The sequence below is a fragment of the Anolis carolinensis genome, chromosome 2 (assembly GCF_035594765.1).
Source record: "Anolis carolinensis isolate JA03-04 chromosome 2, rAnoCar3.1.pri, whole genome shotgun sequence".
Classification (NCBI taxonomy): domain Eukaryota; kingdom Metazoa; phylum Chordata; class Lepidosauria; order Squamata; family Dactyloidae; genus Anolis; species Anolis carolinensis.
The window spans coordinates 133,751,107-133,770,269 of record NC_085842.1 but is presented as its reverse complement, the minus strand read 5'-3'; the positions used below and the strand labels follow the sequence as shown (position 1 = coordinate 133,770,269).

At 40.2% G+C, this 19,163-nt stretch overlaps 1 protein-coding gene across 3 annotated transcripts in view; it reads left to right on the top strand.

Annotated features, from left to right (window-relative positions):
* grin2c (glutamate ionotropic receptor NMDA type subunit 2C) overlaps positions 1-19,163 on the top strand; it is a 99,247-nt gene that overhangs the window by 29,780 nt on the left and 50,304 nt on the right. For 2 of the 3 annotated variants that reach the window (XM_062970591.1, XM_062970592.1), the window contains exons 2-4: positions 637-728; positions 3,811-4,234; positions 13,556-14,151. In XM_062970591.1, coding sequence (XP_062826661.1) covers positions 3,818-4,234; positions 13,556-14,151 — 1,013 coding nt within the window. In that variant the 5' untranslated portion in view covers positions 637-728; positions 3,811-3,817. The remainder of the gene's footprint in view (positions 1-636; positions 729-3,810; positions 4,235-13,555; positions 14,152-19,163) is intronic. The other variant, XM_062970593.1, reaches the window with a different exon arrangement.

Sequence of the window (19,163 nt, the reverse complement as noted above, 5' to 3'; positions counted from 1 at the left end):
TTCTTTCTTGGGTATACCAGAGTAGCTGGAAGGCACTCAGAGACCTATCGCAGCCAGTCAATAGCTGGTTTATGAGTGTGTGAGTATGTGTTTGTTCTGCCCTAAGTATTCTTCTTGTGGCTTTTGTGCTTCCTTCCATGGGTGACTGATAGAAGTACTCTGTTAGAAATGTACACTGTTCCAGGCTGCTAACTTATCCAAAACCAGAATCAAACATGCAAATATACTTCCATTGCATAATTCAAGTTCTACAGATTGCCTTTGCCTTGGAATTTGAATCAGGGATTGGTGGAATGGCAGTTAACTTCATGAAGACTAAAAGGTTTTGTAGCTACATGGGGGTTGAAACAGGACAGGAAGAGGGAAAAAGAAATGCTTTAGAAAAGGAATGGTCTCATTTTTCCTCCCTTGAGAGACAATCTCATTTTCTAAAGGTTTGGAATATAAGCATTTGCTAATGTCCAGTCTTCCTCAGCACAAGTGTGTACGTGTTTGAGAGAGAGAGATTTCCTCAGTTATACGACTCAAATGTTGAGATGCATTTCCCTGCAGGAAGGAGATTTCAAGTTTATGCAAATGTATGCAAACCAACCTCATTTGCAATAAATAACTGAGGTTACATTTTTTTTTCTCGAGATGGTCTCGTATGTGGCACAAAAGGAAAATGACAGGAAAATGAGACGAAATGACTGGTGTAATTGATAGCCAGGAAAGTGAGAACTGAGCAGGTACAGAAATGTTGTCTTATATTATTTGCATACTAGTATCCCCAGATTGCTGTTACCATTGTGTCCTCCTAGCCAGGCATCTGCTTGAACACCGTAGGAAATAGTTTGCTGGGATAAACAGACCTTTGTTCTGATCCAGCTGGTCTCTTCATATGTGCCTATATTCTCACAAGGACTAAGCACGAGATTTTTTTTCAGAATTGAAATCTGGCATAACACAGAAGTTAGTCATGCATCAGAATCCAAATTCTTCACTGCACAATGCTTCCAGTTCATTTCTAGCCTCAGTGCTATTAGTTACTACTGGAGCCTGAAACAACTTAAGCACAGAATAGTCAATGGGCCATCTCAACTTTTCCTCTACACCAGGAGGGACCCCACTTGATGTTCAATTCCCATCAATATCTTTGCTTGAGATGATGTAGAACCCACATTAACACCAGTGGTGGCTGGTGACTTCCTGGTCAGAGTGCTGAATAAACTTTAAAAGAACTATCAGGTATGAACACTGTCCATAGATCAATAAATAGTTCAGCACCCTGGACACCTCAATTAAAACATAGAGTAGTGTTTCCTAAAATCCCATTTTCCAGGTGTTTTTGGACTTTAGCTCCCACAATCCCTGGTCGTGGGTGAAGGCTGCTGAGGTTTCTGGGAGCTGAAGTCCAAAATACCTGAGAACTAGAACGTGTGAATTACTAGCCTAGGCTAATACTAGGGGGAGATTCATTGCATACCTGACATGGAATCCACAGGCTGTACAATTTCCTGGATTTATCCTCACTCAGATTTCAATGTTGAATTAAAACCTAATTGGTCTCTTTGGCTTGGCTATCCTCTTGATTTTTATTCTCTTGACTTTTAAAAGTTGGTTTCTAAAAATCTCTTGCTTTTTTGGTATGTTGCTTTAATATTATATGATTGTTCTTAAAAAATGGTGTGTTAGCTGTTGATCCTCTCAGACGCGGAAATGTGGGTTATAAATATTCTAAATAAATAAACAGTAAAACTGCAATGTTCTGACTATATTTTGTGGTTAAAAAAAAGAGATAAGAATGCACACGGTAAGTTGGCAACTCAGTAAAGAGCCACCACCACCCCTCTTCTAGAAGGTGCAGTGATGACTAATGTTTAGTCCGCTGCATTAAGTAGATCTTTCTGAGAGCCCCCTTGGACTGGCTAACCAGACCCACTTAAAGAAGCAGAAGGTCCTGCATTTGCATGGAGAGGTTCTTCAGTTGGGACAAAATGCACAGATATTCCACTTCATGTAGTAAAAGTGTGAGGTGGGAAGCATGAAGCTTCAGGACTTTGTGTGATGGACTGGTAGTAAGACATCTTGCCAGCAATTATGTCAGAAAATAATACACAGTTAAGATGATTTATGAAGCAGCTAAATGTTGGGATGAGAGTCTTTCCTCATAAATATTTGATTATCAGCTGTACAAAGCACCAGGCAATTTATTCTGACAGGAATGGGGTAAGATTTTAGAAGAATCATTCCAAATAAGATCACAAACAAAAGTGAAAACGAAGAGGCAGCAGGTAACCTGGCCATATTGAAATAGCCAGGGCTAAAGAAGCAAGACAGAAGACAATAAAATTAATTTTGGGGAAAGGAAATTGGCCACAGGATGGCAGCAGAGGGAAATTGCATTGAGAGAAGTGAACCAGTTTTAAAGCAGGACAAGAGAAGTGGCGGAAGATCTTGTCTATATACTGCAGAAATAGGGAAGCTCTGTGTTGAAGACCCCCAATGCATTTTGGCCTGCTTTACCTGAAGCTTTGACCTTCTTGACCCTTGTCATTCTAATTGCTGTGTCCCTTTTGCATTCTGATTTCTGTGGCATTATCATTTTCTCCCTTTGGTGATTTAGTTTGAAATTCTTCTAGAACAAGTATGTGGCCAGAAAGAGTGGAGAAAACCTTATCCAGATAATTATCTCCTCTTTGTTTGTCACTCACTAGAGTTTTCATCTGTTAGATCTGACTAACACATAACTCTTAGGAAAACTGAAGTAGCCCTACTTGGCTGATCTCTGAAAAAGCTGACAATTCTCCTCCTTGATCCACCCAGCTACAAGGTTGGAGTTGGCCAGTTAAACAAACAAAACACCAGCCCCTTTCAGTTGAAGAAAAATGGCCCAAAGTCCTACTGGGTGGAAAAGGAGGTTCACCCAGAAAAAAGATTCACTTGATTAGAAAAACAGAGAGGCAGGGAGTCCTGGGCAAAAAAGGTTTCTGAAAAGAAGAAAAGTGGAGAGGAAAGCAAAGCACACTTTTATTCACTATTTACTCTTTTAGATACATCCAGTCTCTGACAAATTATAAGAGGGAATATGGTGCGCAACAGAAAAACATATTCTCTTTTCTTGATGTATGGAACTATATGAAGAAAGGAAAGTTAATGGGATAGGAAAAAGTAGAGACAGAATAAGGATTTGGGGATAGAGAATGGACAAGGAGAAACGGAGGAAGTTGGTAAAACTGGATTAGACATGTATCAGCCTAAGTATTTCTTCAGTCAGTATGCAAGGAGATATCTAGTGCCTTATGCAAAACCTTTTCCTAGGCTGGGAAAGAGCATAAGATGGTATCTGGGCACAGTTTACTCCCCTAACTGAAACAGCTACAGATTGGTTGGAAATGTTCCCACACATGTTCCCTGACTTGAAACCATTGGTGGAACCTTGCATTCCACCAGCATCAAACAGGTATTGGCTCAGGTTTGTTGATGTGATATGAGGTAGAACTAGCAGATGAACATGTCTTTATAAGGACCATTTTGCACATTATGCATTTAAGGTTTTGATCTAAAATATACAATAAAATATACTTATGAATAGAGAAAATGGCTATTTAGAAATAGTATTTATACAGTTATTCCGCTAAGCTCGAACTGACGCTCTGTCCCATTACATTCATTGGCGAACTCAGACCTCCTGATGGACAGTGTGTGAAAAGGCCATCTAATGTCTTACTGGTGAAAATTAATGTTTGTACCTTTCTCCCATTCCCTGCATTTCAGGTTCTTTTACTTTTGCTTTTTCCAACTGTGGTTTATCTTTGTTCTGGGCTGCAGGGACTCCATGTTGGACATGGGCAGAGCTCTGAGAAACACCCTGGTGCTGTCCATGGTGCTGGGCTGTTCAGCTGTCCTGATGGATACTTTCTTGCCAAGCTCCAGGGAGCCAGTGGTGAATGTGGCTGTGGTATTTGGAGGCTCCGTGTACCCTCTCCACCTCCGCAACCGTCTGTCGCACCAAAGCTTCCTGGACATGCCTCTGGAGATCCATCCAGTCACAGTGATAGTGAACGACACCAACCCCAGTACTCTCTTGACCCAAATCTGTGGCATACTATCCAGCACAAAGATCCACGGGATTGTCTTTGAGGACAACATCGGCACAGAAGCTGTGGCACAGATTCTTGACTTCATCTCATCCCAGACCCATGTACCCATCATTAGTATCAGTGGAGGATCTGCTGTGGTCCTGACACCTAAGGTGAGACCTCTTTGTTATTCTGGGTGACTAGGTTGGAAATGGGGATTCATGAACATCCATCCCTCTTTCTCTCCTTCCTTGTCTTGTATTTTGCTTACCTTGCTTGCTTCCTTAGTTTTTCCCTTCCTTTCCCTTCCTTTCTTTTTCCCATTTTCCCTCTTCTTAAATATCTTATAGTTACTTATATCTCAAGTATAGTCAGCTCTCAAATCTAAGTTTGATTTTTACTGATTTGATTATTCCCAGATTTGACTAAAATGTTCTATCTATGAGTCTTTAAATCCTCCAGTGTGACTCTATGGTCAATCTCTATAAGACGTTCACCACAGAGTCACGCTGGAGGACCTAGAGATTCCCAAATAGGTGTTCTCCTAAGTTTAAAAATAGCATTCTTTTTTTTAAAAAAATCATGTTTTTTGCACTTTCTCTTTTGTGCTCCTAAACCTAGTGAATATGGAGGGCTCACTGCTGTGGAGTTAGCCACAAATATGAGTTGCTTGTCTTTTATTCATCAATAGTTGCATGAGCCTGGTCTCTGGTCTTGGTAGATCTGTTGGAAAGTTGGAGAGACTTTATCATTTTTTTTAAAAGCTTGTTTTTTAAAGATTCCATGTAATTTCTTAATAAGTATTATTTTAAAATAAAAACCTGTAAAAATGCATCCAGAATAATAAAGCAATTAAAAACCTTTCTAAGCCCTTTAGCAGCAGGCCAAAACACTCATTCATCAAATGCCTGAATAAACAAAAAAAATCCTTAGCACAGTGTCTCGGTGCAGAACACTAGATAGATGAGGATCCTGAAGTTACCCAAGAAAAGGCAGTGGCTGCCACCTGGCAATTCATTCCTCTGCTGACCAGGAAGCAGGCCTTTTGTGGTGATCTTAAAGAGTAGGCTCCCATGGCAGAGGGTAGTGATTTATGATTTCACTCATTCCATTGAAGAGGATGCCCAGGGCTTTGGCTTATTGTTGGGCACGATCATTACAATAACAGAAACATTTCTGAGGACAACAGAAAACTTGTAATAAAGGGCACTTCCACTCAGCCGTATAACCCAGAATATCAAGGCAGATAATCCAAAATATCTGCTTTGAACTGGATTGTCTGAGTCCACACTGCCATATAATTCAGTTCAATGTGGATTTTATACAGTTGTGTAGAAGGGGCTGAAATTAATTGCATCATTTGTCCTCTTTTTTTTGTTGCTAAGAAGTACCTGGGTTACAGGAACCTCTGCCCCAGTGCTCTTTCTTTTGTAATCTAAATCATTTGGATTCATTATTGAGGGAGAGTGCTGGTGATGTATAGTTTGTTATGGTCCATCTCCTGATAGGAAGAGTCTAGAACTATAAGATTTGTGGACCTTATGGCCTACATATAGCTTATGCCCCAAACAGGTTATTACTGTCCTCCTCTAAATATGTATCTCTTAGCTCTCAGAATGTCGCTAGATGAAAACCTGTATGGAAGATCAAGGTCCAGATTCACTATCCAGCTATAAAATTATCTGGGTAACCTGTATCTGTATCTTCGCAGTTTGACTTTGCAGCATTGTTTCAAGGATAAAGTGGAGAGATGGTGAACTAGCTGTACTGCCTTGAGAACATTGGAGGATAGGCAGATATAGATGGAACTATTAAATAATAAGATAAAAATCCAATTTCAATGCTGCAGAAATTCATACAAACCAAGGTAGATTAGTCATTCTATGCTATACTTGTTATAGTTCCTGCTGTCCAGCACATTCCTGTGGGTTTATTTTGACTGTTGGGTATTGTCTAAAAATGCTCAGCATGTACACTTAGCTTGTCCACATCTGTGGGTTTGGCTTTTGCAGACTTGAATATTCCTGGTTTAAAATGTAATCTCTAGGGGCCATTCCAGACAGGCTTTATATCCCAGGATCTGATCCCAGGTTTTCTGCTTTGAACTGGATGATATGAGTCTGTATTGCCAGATAATCTGGAATAAACAGAAAACCTGGGATCAGCTCCTGGGATATAGGGCTGGTCTGGAAGGGCCCTAGGCCTCCAGTGTGATTCTAGGATCTTCTTCCAGCAGAACATGACAATACAGTCATACCAGAGGATCTAGAGATTCCTAGAGAGGTGTTCTCCCAGATTTTAAAAAATAGTGTTTGTGATTAGTGGATTTCATAGGGGCCATGTGCCCCTAACTCCAGAAAATGTGGAAAGCTGGCTGTAGAGGGTCCTGATTCTGACAATCAGCACCACTTCCCTCAGATTGTGGATGTTTCTCGCAGTGTGTAAGAACTCTGTATTTTCATCCTGCAATTTAGCCAACCATTTATCATTTATTAGCTGCTGAAAACTGCCTTGGCAAGGAAATGAAAATTGGATAAATTTCCTTTGGTTATGGGATGTCTAATGAGAGTCTTTTATATTGCTGAAAAGGGGAGGAAATGGGTTACGTTGGTTCATGTGCAGAAAGAGAAAGTCTATGGACAATGGCTTTGTCAATACATAGTGTTTATTTATTGATTTCTGAACTAGATATTTTAAATTAATAACAACAAATGATTGTTTCTTTTCTCTAAATGGTGAATTCTAAGGTTCAGAACAATGTTAGGAGAAAGAAAGTCATAACCCATGACCCTTCAGAATTATTGGGAGCCCCATATTTCATACCAGCCATGGAGCAGTTGTGTCTTAAATCACCTGCTAGTGGCACATGGAAGTATGCTGCAGTGACTGCCGTAGGGTACTTTGATTCCTTACAGGTGGAGGGTGCATTGGGTAATTATTTTTAGCTTGCCTGCCTGCACAGCATGTCAGTGGTAGTTACTGTCACTTGCTCACAGGAAAATGTGTAAACTTTAACTGTGTCTTGTTCATAATCAGCACAATTTGTTTTTATTTGCATAAAGACTAGACTGAGATTCTCATGGGTACTACTTCAGGGAGGAAAACCTTTTCAAGGCACAATTACAAATCATACAGACCTCCTTGGGTCAGTCTCTTTGTCCTTGCCTGACCCTATAAGTGCTTATTCCCATGTATTATGTGCTGCATAAAACGGACTGGCAACATCTGCCCTCCCTCCAGAGGTTGTTAGCTTTTATCATCCCTCTTGATTGACTCTGTTGGCTATGCAACTGTTGGGGGAAAACAGTCAATACGTGAAGGACCACACGTGCCATAAAACAATATATGAAGATGACCATCATGACTACAATTACAAGTTCTCACTGCCCATTCAAAAAAGGTACTGAGCCATTGCTACCCCTCATGGTTGGAATCCTGTTACAACAGGCATATACTTCATGCATGTGTCCTTTTATAATCATTGTGCAAGGAATTGTTTTTGCAGTGCTTTCTATATACCCTGCAGGATTTCTGCAAAGAGAAGACATGCCCTCTCTTAGCCATTTGGTGGCTCAGTGAGGGTTTTGTGTCTATTTATTGGCCAGGGAAAGACATAGGGTTCCCAGGCAGTGTCCATAGGAAAAGAACATACATTTTATTCTTGGATCCCCAGCAAACTTCTGAGAGGGAGGCACACAGTCTGGATTCGGAAGTCCCACAGTATCTAAGTCAGAAATGGGTTTAAATGATGGTAGTAAGGTAAAGTACAGTGAAGGTAAAATGTTGTTAATTTCATCCTGCAGAAAACTGTCACATATAAAGGTTCATTCCCTTCCACCCCTGCAGAATAATAATAATAATAATAATAATAATAATAATAATAATAATAATAATAATAATAATTTTATTCTTATATCCCGCCCCATCTCCCCGGAGGGACTCGGGGCGGCTTACATGGGGCCATGCCCAGACACAACAGCACAAATCAGATAAAACATTAAACCGAGCAGTAAAACTTCAACATGATTAAAAACAGTCAAAAAAGTCAATATACACAATAATATTAAAATCCCGATTTGGGTCAAAAGATCCAGGCCAAGGTGCAAAGCAATATCAAGTTATCATGGAGGGATAATTATACAGCAGGTGTAATACTTAAAGTGCTGAATGAATCCTAAAAACAATCCAGAGGGTCTACTGCTTAATAGGTAAATAACATGATCCCACAAGGATCAGTCAACGAAGACCTTCTGGAATAGCCAAGTTTTCAGGCTCTTCCTGAAAGAAAGTAGGGTAGGGGCCTGCCTAATCTCCCTGGGGAGCGAGTTCCACAGCCGGGGGGCCATGGCGGAGAAGGCCCTCTCCCTCGTCTCCACCAACCGCAACTGTGAAGTTGGTGGAAGTGAGAGGAGGGCCTCCCCCGACGAGCGAAGAGGTCGTGCGGGTTCATAAGGGGAAATGCGGTCTCGAAGGTAGGTGGGTCCCAAACCGTTTAGGGCTTTGTAGGTGATAACCTGCACCTTGAATTGGGCTCGGAAAATAAATGGCAGCCAGTGGAGCTCTTTAAACAGCGGCGTTGAGCGCGCCCTGTAATCTGCCCCAGTTAGAAACCTGGCTGCCGATCGTTGTACTAGTTGTAGTTTCCGAGCCGTCTTCAAAGGCAGCCCCACGTAGAGCGCATTGCAGTAATCCAGTCTAGAGGTAACTAAGGCATGGACCACCATGGTCATGGTAATAATAATAATAATAATAAGTCTCTGACCAACACTGTCCGAATTTTTAGTACTGATATCAGCATGGAGTTTGGTTTGGACAAATGTTCGACAATGGCATTGAAGAAGGAAAAAATCATTGAAAGTGAGGGTATAAATATGCCTAATGGCCAAATAATAAAGTGTCACCAGTCAGAGGCCTATAAATATCTGGGCATATTACAGCTGGACAACATCAAGCATGAACATGTGAAAACTGTGGTCAGCAAACAATACACACAAAGGGTCAGAAAAATTCTCAAAAGCAAGCTCAATGGAGGCAACACCATCAAGGCCATAAACACCTGGGCCATACCTGTCATAAGATATACTGCTGGCATTATAAGTTGGACACAGGTGGAACTGGACAATTTGGACAGAAAAACAAGAAAACTCATGACCATTCATCATTCACTGCACCCTCGCAGTGATGTTGACCGGCTATATCTGCCTAGAAGATCAGGGGGCAGAGGACTCTTACAAGTAAAGCAAGCAGTCAAAAAAGAAAAACATGCCCTGGCAGAATACGTAAAACAAAGTGAAGAACCTGCTTTGTTTGAAGTCAAAAATTAGAAACTCCTCAAAGCACAGCAGACAAAAAACCAGTACAAGAAAACCGCACTACAAACTAGAGCTGACAGCTGGCACAACAAAACATTGCATGGAAAGTTCCTTGACAAAATTGAAGGAAAAGCTGATAAGGAGAAGACCTGGCTATGGCTCACGAATGGGACCCTGAAGAAGGAGACAGAAGGCCTGATCCTTGCAGCCCAAGAGCAAGCCATCAGAACAAATGCAATTAAGGCCAAGATCGAAAAATCAGCTGATGACCCAAAATGCAGACTCTGCAAAGAAGCTGACGATACCATTGATCATATCCTCAGCTGCTGTAAGAAAATTGCATAGACAGACTACAAACAGAGGCACAACTATGTGGCCCAAATGATTCATTGGAACTTATGCCTGAAGTACCACCTGCCAGCAGCAAAGAACTGGTGGGATCACAAACCTGCCATCCCAGGTGACAGTCGCATTGACGAAAAACAACAGGAAAAACTCAGCCGCTATCAGGACCTCAAGATTGAACTTCAAAGACTCTGGCAGAAACCTGTGCAGGTGGTCCCGGTGGTGATGGGCACACTGGGTGCCGTGCCAAAAGATCTCAGCCGGCATTTGGAAACAATAGATATTGACAAAATTACGATCTGTCAACTGCAAAAGGCCACCCTACTGGGATCTGCACGCATCATCTGAAAATACATCACACAATCCTAGAGACTTGAGAAGTGTTCGACTTGTGATTTTGTGATACGAAATCCAGCATATCTATCTTGTTTGCTGTGTCATAATAAAATAATAATAATAATAATAATAATAATAATAATAATAATAATAATAATAATTTATTCGTATTCTACCCTATCTTCCTGAGGGCACTCAGGGTGGATTCCAGCACACACAATACAAAGGTAAACATTCAATACCTAGAAACAGCGAAGGCACACTCAGGGAAACATGTCTGGATCCTTCAATAGAAGGCAATTGAGAAAGATTCCTGAATTCAATCCTGATGCAGTTCACTGTGGCACTCTCCATGGTGCTGCTACAATGCACTCTTTGCAGGGCATTTGAAAAACACCCTTTCCAAAAAGTACAGATGGGCGAGAATTTCATTTGTCTGCTTTCAGTAAAAATCGGCAAATGTAGCAACAAATTTTGGCAACAAATCTTGCCAAGAAGACGTGGTTCACCTTAAGAGTTACCATAAGTTAGAAACCACTTGATGGCACATAACAATTTAAATTGAGGATGGATTTGAAATTTAAAAAATTCAGACAGGAGAGAAACCAAAACAGAGAACATCCAATCATCCATGTCCAAAGCTTACTTCTTAAAATAACCTTAAAGGTCTGATGTATTCAGCCTTTTAGTGCTGAATTACATCTACTGCCTTTCCTTGCCCTGATAAATTTCTCACCTGTAACAGCCAAATGACAGGCAGGTATGACATAGACCTCTTCATGCTGTCTTCTGTCTGCTGACTTTCATGAGCACAAATGGAGGGGCAGAATTTGTTTCCTTTCAGCATTACAGGATTTAGTACCAATTTCAGGGAAAAGGTGTAGAATTTATGATGATGCCGATGACAATGATTGCCACCTACATTCTGAAATCTCTTCACATTCGGGATGGAAAATAAATTTAATAAAATTCGAAAGCAAGAGAAAACAAAAAACAACAGATATCCCCAACTGTTCCTTAAGGCATACTGAGTCATTCTGCTATGGGAGGCCTTGTTCCACCCCTGCAAGAAATCACGGGGTGGCAGCTGTCCTGAGCAGTGTAGCACAGCTAGGTCAGCTCACATGGGATGAAGATGAGGGAAACTTATAGTGAAACAAATTGGACCACTATCTGTCTTTGCAAATTCATGTAGTATTTTTTCCAGGCAGGTAATCTAAGTGGGACTTACTTCTAGTATGAGGCATGTATGATCTCCTTTGAGATGGACTATACTCCCTCCCCCCCGAGATTTGTGGGGTTCGCCTTTCAGAAACATGCAGAGATGGCCATATTGTGCTCCCTCCCTCTTTCCTCCCCACTCCTTCCTCAGCACGACGTGCGTCAGCAGCAGGTCACAAATGCTGCATGGATTACATGGAGGGGCCTTTCTGAGTGTCCGGTGTTTACTGTTTCAAGGGGACAATTGGAAATACTTCTGTGCATTCAGATACATACTCAGCTCCCCATTTAGAAACACTTCATCCAAAATGACACCTTGGCACAATCAAGCTATGAAAAGAGCAATCCAAATATTTCTAATCATTGATTTTCTTTTAGGAAATAGATAAAAGTTTATAGTTTCTGTTAATACAATTTTCTGGTAAAAGGCGAAAGATTTATATGATCTGAAGAGAAAAATTTTCTGGTTTTTTAAAAAATGTTTTGCAAGTAGCTGAATATGATCAAAAGTTAGAATTTTGCTTTCACACAGCCAAACCATTTTTTATTTAGGTGTTTACCTATATCATTGTAAACAGTGAGTTCATAGAAACATTAGCTTGTTTGTAAATTTTAATATACAGTTTAAGTATATTAAGGTGTAATTGAGATAAAACTATATTTTATGATGTAAAGGATGGATTTCCCATAGGGATATTCTAGGTACAGTAGAGTCTCACTTATCCAAGACTCGCTTACCCAAGGTTCTGGATTATCCAAGGCATTTTTGTAGTCAATGTTTTCAATATATCGTGATATTTTGGTGCTAAATTCGTAAATACAGTAATTACAACATAACATTACTGCATATTGAACTACAGTACTTTTTCTGTCAAATTTGTTGTATAACATGATGTTTTGGCGCTTAATTTGTACAATCATAACTTAATTTGATGCTTAATAGGCTTTTCCTTAATCCCTCCTTATTATCCAAGATATTCGCTTATCCAAGGTTCTGCCGGCCCGTTTAGCTTAGATAGGTGAGACTCTACTGTACTCTATTTTTAAATTTTAATACTGATTAATATTTTAATACGGATGGGAGAACTCCAGCTGGATTCAGCTAACCATTTGTGAAGTTTCTCAGATAATGTTTGGCTTGTTTTTTTTTCCAAATTTACTTTCGATTTTGTTACAGAGAAATTACACCTTTTTTTCAATTGTATATAATGCTAACTTATACAGAAGTTTAGTAAATGCTCTAAAGCAGTGCTTCTCAACCTGGTAAACTGGCTGGGATTTCTGGGAGTTGTAGGCCAAAACACCTGGGGACCCACAGGTTGAGAACCACTGTTCTAAAGGCACCAAATCCCATTTCATCTTCAGAGCTAAGCCAGGTCAGTCATGGTTAGTAATTGGATGGGAGACTTCCAATGAATACCAGGTGCAGAAGGCTATATTTCAGAGAAGAGAACTGGTAATATCACCTCTAAGACATCTTTATTCAATTCATGGGGTCACCATAAGCCAACAGACACATCATGCAAACAGGTCAGCTTCACACATTCTTCTTTTCCCCGGGAGGCCATGAAAAGATCAGGCACTTGTGCACCCATTTTATTTTTTTCACTAAGAACAGATTAACATTTCATATTGAACCCTAAACTATGATTAATTATAAATATGGTTTGTGTTAATTAATTTCATGGCAACTTTAGTCTGGCATGGACTCTTTTTATCTCCATTGGGACATTATACTAACTACAATCAAACAAATGATAATTCAAACATTTATGCTTTTTCCAGGTCTCTTTCCATTTCAGTTGCAATTGGTGTTGGTTTTCCCTTGGGTGTCCACTGAGGTTTGATTCCAGGATCCTCTGTGGATACCAAAATCTGTGGATGCTCAGGTCCCATTATATATGGTACAATGATGTCCTTTATATAAAGTAGCAAAATCATTTGCTTTTGGGCTATTCTGAGGAGAATATTTTTGTACCATGTGTGAATTCATGGCTGCATATTCTGTATCCATGCACACAGCACAGGACAAAGGTTTGTGTAAAAGGCGAGGAAAATTAAATAACGGTCATTAGGATTGGAACAGCTTTCCAGCAACAGCACCAAAAGGAGGTGGATCAGAGCTAGTATATAAAAAAAACAGAAAGACAACTTTCAGCTCTTGGTGGCATTTATAATTTCCTCCCTGAAGTAATTGTCATCTAAGAAGTTACAAAGTCAAGGATTGTAGACTGTTAATTATTCAGGCAGTTGTTAATTTACGCTCTCCCCCTTTTACAGGAGCCTGGCTCTGCCTTTCTGCAACTGGGGGTCTCAATTGAGCAGCAGATACAGGTGATCTTCAAAGTCTTGGAGGAATATGACTGGGGTTCCTTTGCAGTCATCACCAGCCTATATCCAGGGTACACAGTATTCTTGGATGTCATACGGTCCTTCACAGATGCCAGCTATTTTGGCTGGGAGATCCAGGATGTTTTGACTTTTGAGATGACCCAAGATGAAACTGACTCCAAAATCCAAAGGTTGCTGCGTCAGGTCGATGCTCAGGTGATGATTGTGTACTGCTCACGAGAGGAGGCTGAGTATCTCTTTCAAATGGCAGAGCAGGCTGGTTTGATTGGGCCTGGCTACATTTGGATTGTGCCTAGTCTGGCAGTGGGTAACATGGATGTCCCGCCTACCTCTTTCCCTATTGGCCTCATCAGTGTGGTCACAGAGAGCTGGAAAATGAGCCTGAGGCAAAAGGTCCGGGATGGTGTGGCTATTATTGCCCTCGGAGCAGAGAGCTATTTCAAAACCTATGGCAACCTCCCCATGGTGGGCAGAGACTGCAACAAGAACCCTCCTAGTGTACCTGCAAACAACAGTTTCTACAGGTAAGCATGGGTAATTATAATAATAAAACTTTATTTATATCTCACATTATCTCCCCAAGGGGACAGAAGCCTACAGTTTTTTGGTGCTGTCAGTAATTAGACAGAGATATGTAGCAATTGTTTGTAAAGAATCCTTTAAAAAATCTGTTGTTGGAGGGCCATTTTAACAGATATGAAACTTTTAGGCTTCAATATTCTTCATCTAGGTATTACCACATATCTGCAATCAGGGATGCATCTACTCCGTAGAATTACTGCATTTTCATACCACTTTAACTGTTATGTCTCAATGTTATTGGATCAAGAGAATTGTAGTTTTTACAATGTTTTTAGACTTCTCTACCAAAGCATGTTGGTGTCTTACCAAACTACAAATCCTAGGATTCGATAGCATTGAGCTAGGGAAGTTAAGGTGGTGTCAAACTGCATTAATTCTACAGAACAGTTTTATAGTGAACAGATGCCAGAATAAATATATGCTGTTGCTCAAAATGTATAAAAGCTAGTAGAGACAAATATTCAGAGTTAAATAGTTTTGGTGTAAAGGCAGCTGAGGATTCTTCAAATGTGACATATTTATGTAAGTTTATTTACAAGGAGCAGGCATGGATAGAGGAGAAGAGCATATGAGTGGAGCCACTGTTGAAAAGAAATTTATGTAGCACATGATGGTATATGATGGGAAAGGCTATTTGCAGAGTTTACATACACCCTGACCATGGAAGGGTCCATAATAACTCCTATAAGGTTCCTTTCACACTACGCAATTGCCCTATGCTCTGCTTCCACTGCCGTGGTTGTATCCCATGGGATCCTGGGATTGCCAGTGGAGGGAAGAGCATTTTTTTGCATCATTTAAAGAACTCTAGTGACTCTGACAAAACTACAGGACCTAAGAAGATTTTATAGCATTCTGCCATGGTAGTCAAAGTGTAATCACACTATTACAATTGGGTAGTGTGAAAGGGTCCTTATAAGGCAGGGGAGGAGGAAGAGGATTGATACTTATTGAACCAGGCCACCTGATTTAATAATAAATGACTATGTTTGATTTGTGTAGAGCCACCTTGAGTTCTATATCAGGAGAAAGATGGAACAAAACTAAAGTACATAAATAATATTTTGTCATTATTTTGCCTCCTTGAAAGCCTTCTTTTCATACCAGAACTGCTCATATTTGCCTCTACTAGTAGTTATATATTTTGAGCAACTATATATTTATTCTGACATTTCTTCACTATAAAAAGGCTCTGTGGTGAGACAGAATTGGCCATACCATTAAGAAGCACACTTTCTGATAAATAGATAACAAAACAAAACCATGTGCTCACATCACACATCAATGTGTTTTTTCCAGAGCACAGGAAACCTCCTGATTGTGGAACTTTGGGAGTTCTAATCCAAAAAAGTCTGCTTATTTCTTCTATTTCATGTTAAGGGTACCTCAGTAAAATCCTGCATCTGGAAGACACAGTCCAGTTCTCCTGCTCACCCTTTCAGTTGCAACTAACCCCTTGTAATCCAGTCATTCCATCTCTGCCATATCCACCCAACTCTTTGTTTTCCCCCTTCCTCTCATTCATAGACATTGCAGATTGGCCCTTACGGGCACTGGTGTATCTGTAGAGCTGGCAAGTTTATTTTGGGATGGGGTTCCTATATCTTTAAATGTTACCATACTGCAGAAGACTTCACTTCTTGGGAGGCGAGCAATGACCAATCTCAATAAAATAATGAAGAGTGGAGACATCACACTGGCAACGAAGGTCCACATAGTTAAAGCAATGGTATACCCTGTAGCAGAACGGGTGCAACAATGAGATGAATTAAGTGATCATTTGAGGCGCAAAACATACGGGGGCGCAGTCGAGACTGCTTTTTCTGTTGATTTGTTGTAAAACATGATGTTTTGGTGCTTAATTTGTAAAATCTTAATGTAATTTGATGTTTAATAGGCTTTTCCTTAATCCCTCCTTATTATCCAACATTTTCGCTTATCCAACGCTTTTATTTTTCAGTGATTGGTTTGGAGGGGGGGGGGCACCAAAATTCTGTTCGCCTACATTTGAAAATTACCTAGGGCCGGCTCTGCCCTGTAGTAACCTATGGATGTGAGAGCTGGACCATAAGGAAGGCTGAGTGAAGGAAGATAGACACTTTTAAACTGTGTTGTTGGAAGAATATTCTGAGAGTGCCTTGGAATGCAAGAAGATCCAACCAGTCCACACTCCAGGAAATAATACCCAGCTGCTCACTGGATGGAAGGATATTAGAGGCAAAGATGAAGCTTGGAGAATATAATGATCCTGGGGAAAAGGGAAGGAAAAAGGAAGAGGGGCCAACCAAGGACAAAATGGATGGATGGTATCATTGAAGTGATTGGCTTGACCCTGAAAGAGCTGTGGGTGGTGACACCAGCCGATAGGGAGCTCTTGCATGGGCTGATCCATGAAGTCACAAAGAGTTGGAAGCGACTGAACAAATAAACAACAACAAAATTTAGTCAGGCAGAACTATGTTGTGTCTCCTCCTTCTCCCAGCATGGCCATCTTTGCTCCCCCCATCACCCAGCAACATGACCATTTCCAGGCTGATTGGGAGAATATTCTCTGTTCCTCTAGCTGGATATACCACATTGAAGGTCATTATTGCTGTGTTTCCAATTATAAGAGCAGAGCTAGATAAACTCTCTCTACCTCTTTTCGGCTTTTCACCAGCCAGCAAATGACTAATGGTTATAGTACCTTAAAGGTGGATTTTAAGGGTCTAGGAGAAGATTTGTCATAATTCTGCCTGATGGATTTATATATCATCTTTTCTTGATCCAGGCTCTTTAATTGTTAAAGCTACAGGAGCCCTGTCTTCATCCTGGCAACTCTATGTGGCAATAAGAAGCAAAAAAGGGGACAAGCAAAGGAAGACACAGGAATTGTAGCTCAGAGGGGTGGTAAAGCTTAAATGATGAAGAACTCAACTGAGTGAAACATTTTTTAATTTCCAGGTTTTAATTAACACTTCTGTGACACTCCATAATTGAGTAGCACTTTTAACATGGGGATTATTTAAATCCAAGGGTGTAATTCTGATGGGTACTTCCCCAATCACAAAAACATTCTGTGACAATTAATCATATAAAAATAAATTGGACTACCAGTGGGGGAGCAGTGTGACGGTCAATATGTCTATGCTAGAGGCCTCAGTGTCATTGAAAAAGTGGATTGGATGGTGGCTGAGGGGCTAGTATGGCAGGATTAGGAGAACTGACAAAATTAAGATGAACCATGCAAGATCAGTTCATTTATAGTCTGGAAACGTAGGTTCATTAAGCCATGTGCTAGTATGGGCTGTCATGCCTTGCTTGTCCTGCATAGTCGGGGGTTGGATTAGATGGCACTTGTGGTCTCTTCCAACTCTATGTTTTGGAGTGAGATGTATTCTTGAAGAATATTACTTCCTATGGTCTAACAATGTACATATAATTTTGGTGAAGTCCATTCAATAGGAGACACAGTGATCCAAAGTATTCAGTTGATGCTGCCAGATTAAAAGAGGACAGTGAGCATGGCTAGAATTGTTGCAACTATACCAGCTTTAAGGTTGGTGTACCACTCCCACCAGCAATATGTCTTTGAAGGAGTTTGGATCTGTCAGACCAAAGCCTCCTAAGATTGTCCATTGATATGGAACCCGGCATGTCTCTTCTTTTTTCATTACCTCTGATGGTGGAGCAGCAAGGAAGGCAGATACTCACATGGAGGAGGATTGGATGGATGGACCAACTTCCTTCAACAGGAAAAGAAGGAAAGCCATATAATCTCGTAGCCTTTGGAAGCATAGGCCTAAAATGCAACTGATAGGTTTTAGATCTCTTTCCTTGTCTTTACATTCAACCTTTCTTTAGACCAGGGGTAGTCACTGTGGGTGTTTGTTTTACTACAATTCTCATCAGTCCTAGTCAATGGCAAGAAGTGATGGAAGTTGCAGACCAATAACTCCTTGAAAACTACACATGTCCTGTCCCTGCTTTGTGACTTCATGGTGTTAAATTTCTGGAGGACTTTTGTCACATTTTAAATTGTCTCTGTGCTTACAACAATTGTAAATATTAAACTAGTATGTTCTGGTTATTTCTGTTTTCAACCCCAGTATGTAACTCTTTAAGTATTCCTGAATTTTAGCTTTCAGATGAGAAGCTTTGGCTACCTCCAAACACTGATATGTACACTGTTCTCATTACTACTAACATTAATATGGGGATTGGTTCCTGATCTTTTCCAAGAATGGGTGGAAGAAATTAAGCAGTAATACATTAGAAAATTAAAATAATGCAATGGATCTAATGGCAGGAAATATCTGTATGTTTTCCAATGCAAATGCACACAAAGTATTTTATGCAATATAACACAACATATATGAAAATGAAGCTTAGAAACATTGTGAAACATGGCCACCTCTTACTTAGAAATGGAAAAGGAATGTGTTTGTTTCACATTTAATATGCATCTACCATATTTGCAATTTCTCAACTAATTCATGACCCATGAGATAATTATCATTTAGTTTCTGCATGTTTTGGAATTTTGCAGTGCAGCTCTATTTAAAAAGGCATACAAAATTACATATATTATAGAAAACAAAATTGAATACAACCTCTGGCCACCATGCGTCTAGATAAATTTGTACAAAATAGCATATCTTAGGAGACATATGTAAAAACATTTATTGATTTAAGGTAAACCTTTTAATAATGAGTGTGTGTGTGTGTGTGAATATGTGTATATGTCTCTGTGTAGACATGGGCTAGAAAGTTTCAATATCCAGCCCTGATCTGATATTAAGAAATCACAGCCTACCCTCTCATATTAGTAGTTCTAGGGAGCCTCATACCTCACAAAAAAGATGAGACAGTGACAGAGCAACAGCCAAGTGGTTATAGCACAATAGCTTCCTGTTAGCTGCTGTACTTACAGATACCTATGCTGAACACTACAAAATAGCCTCAGAAAACACAC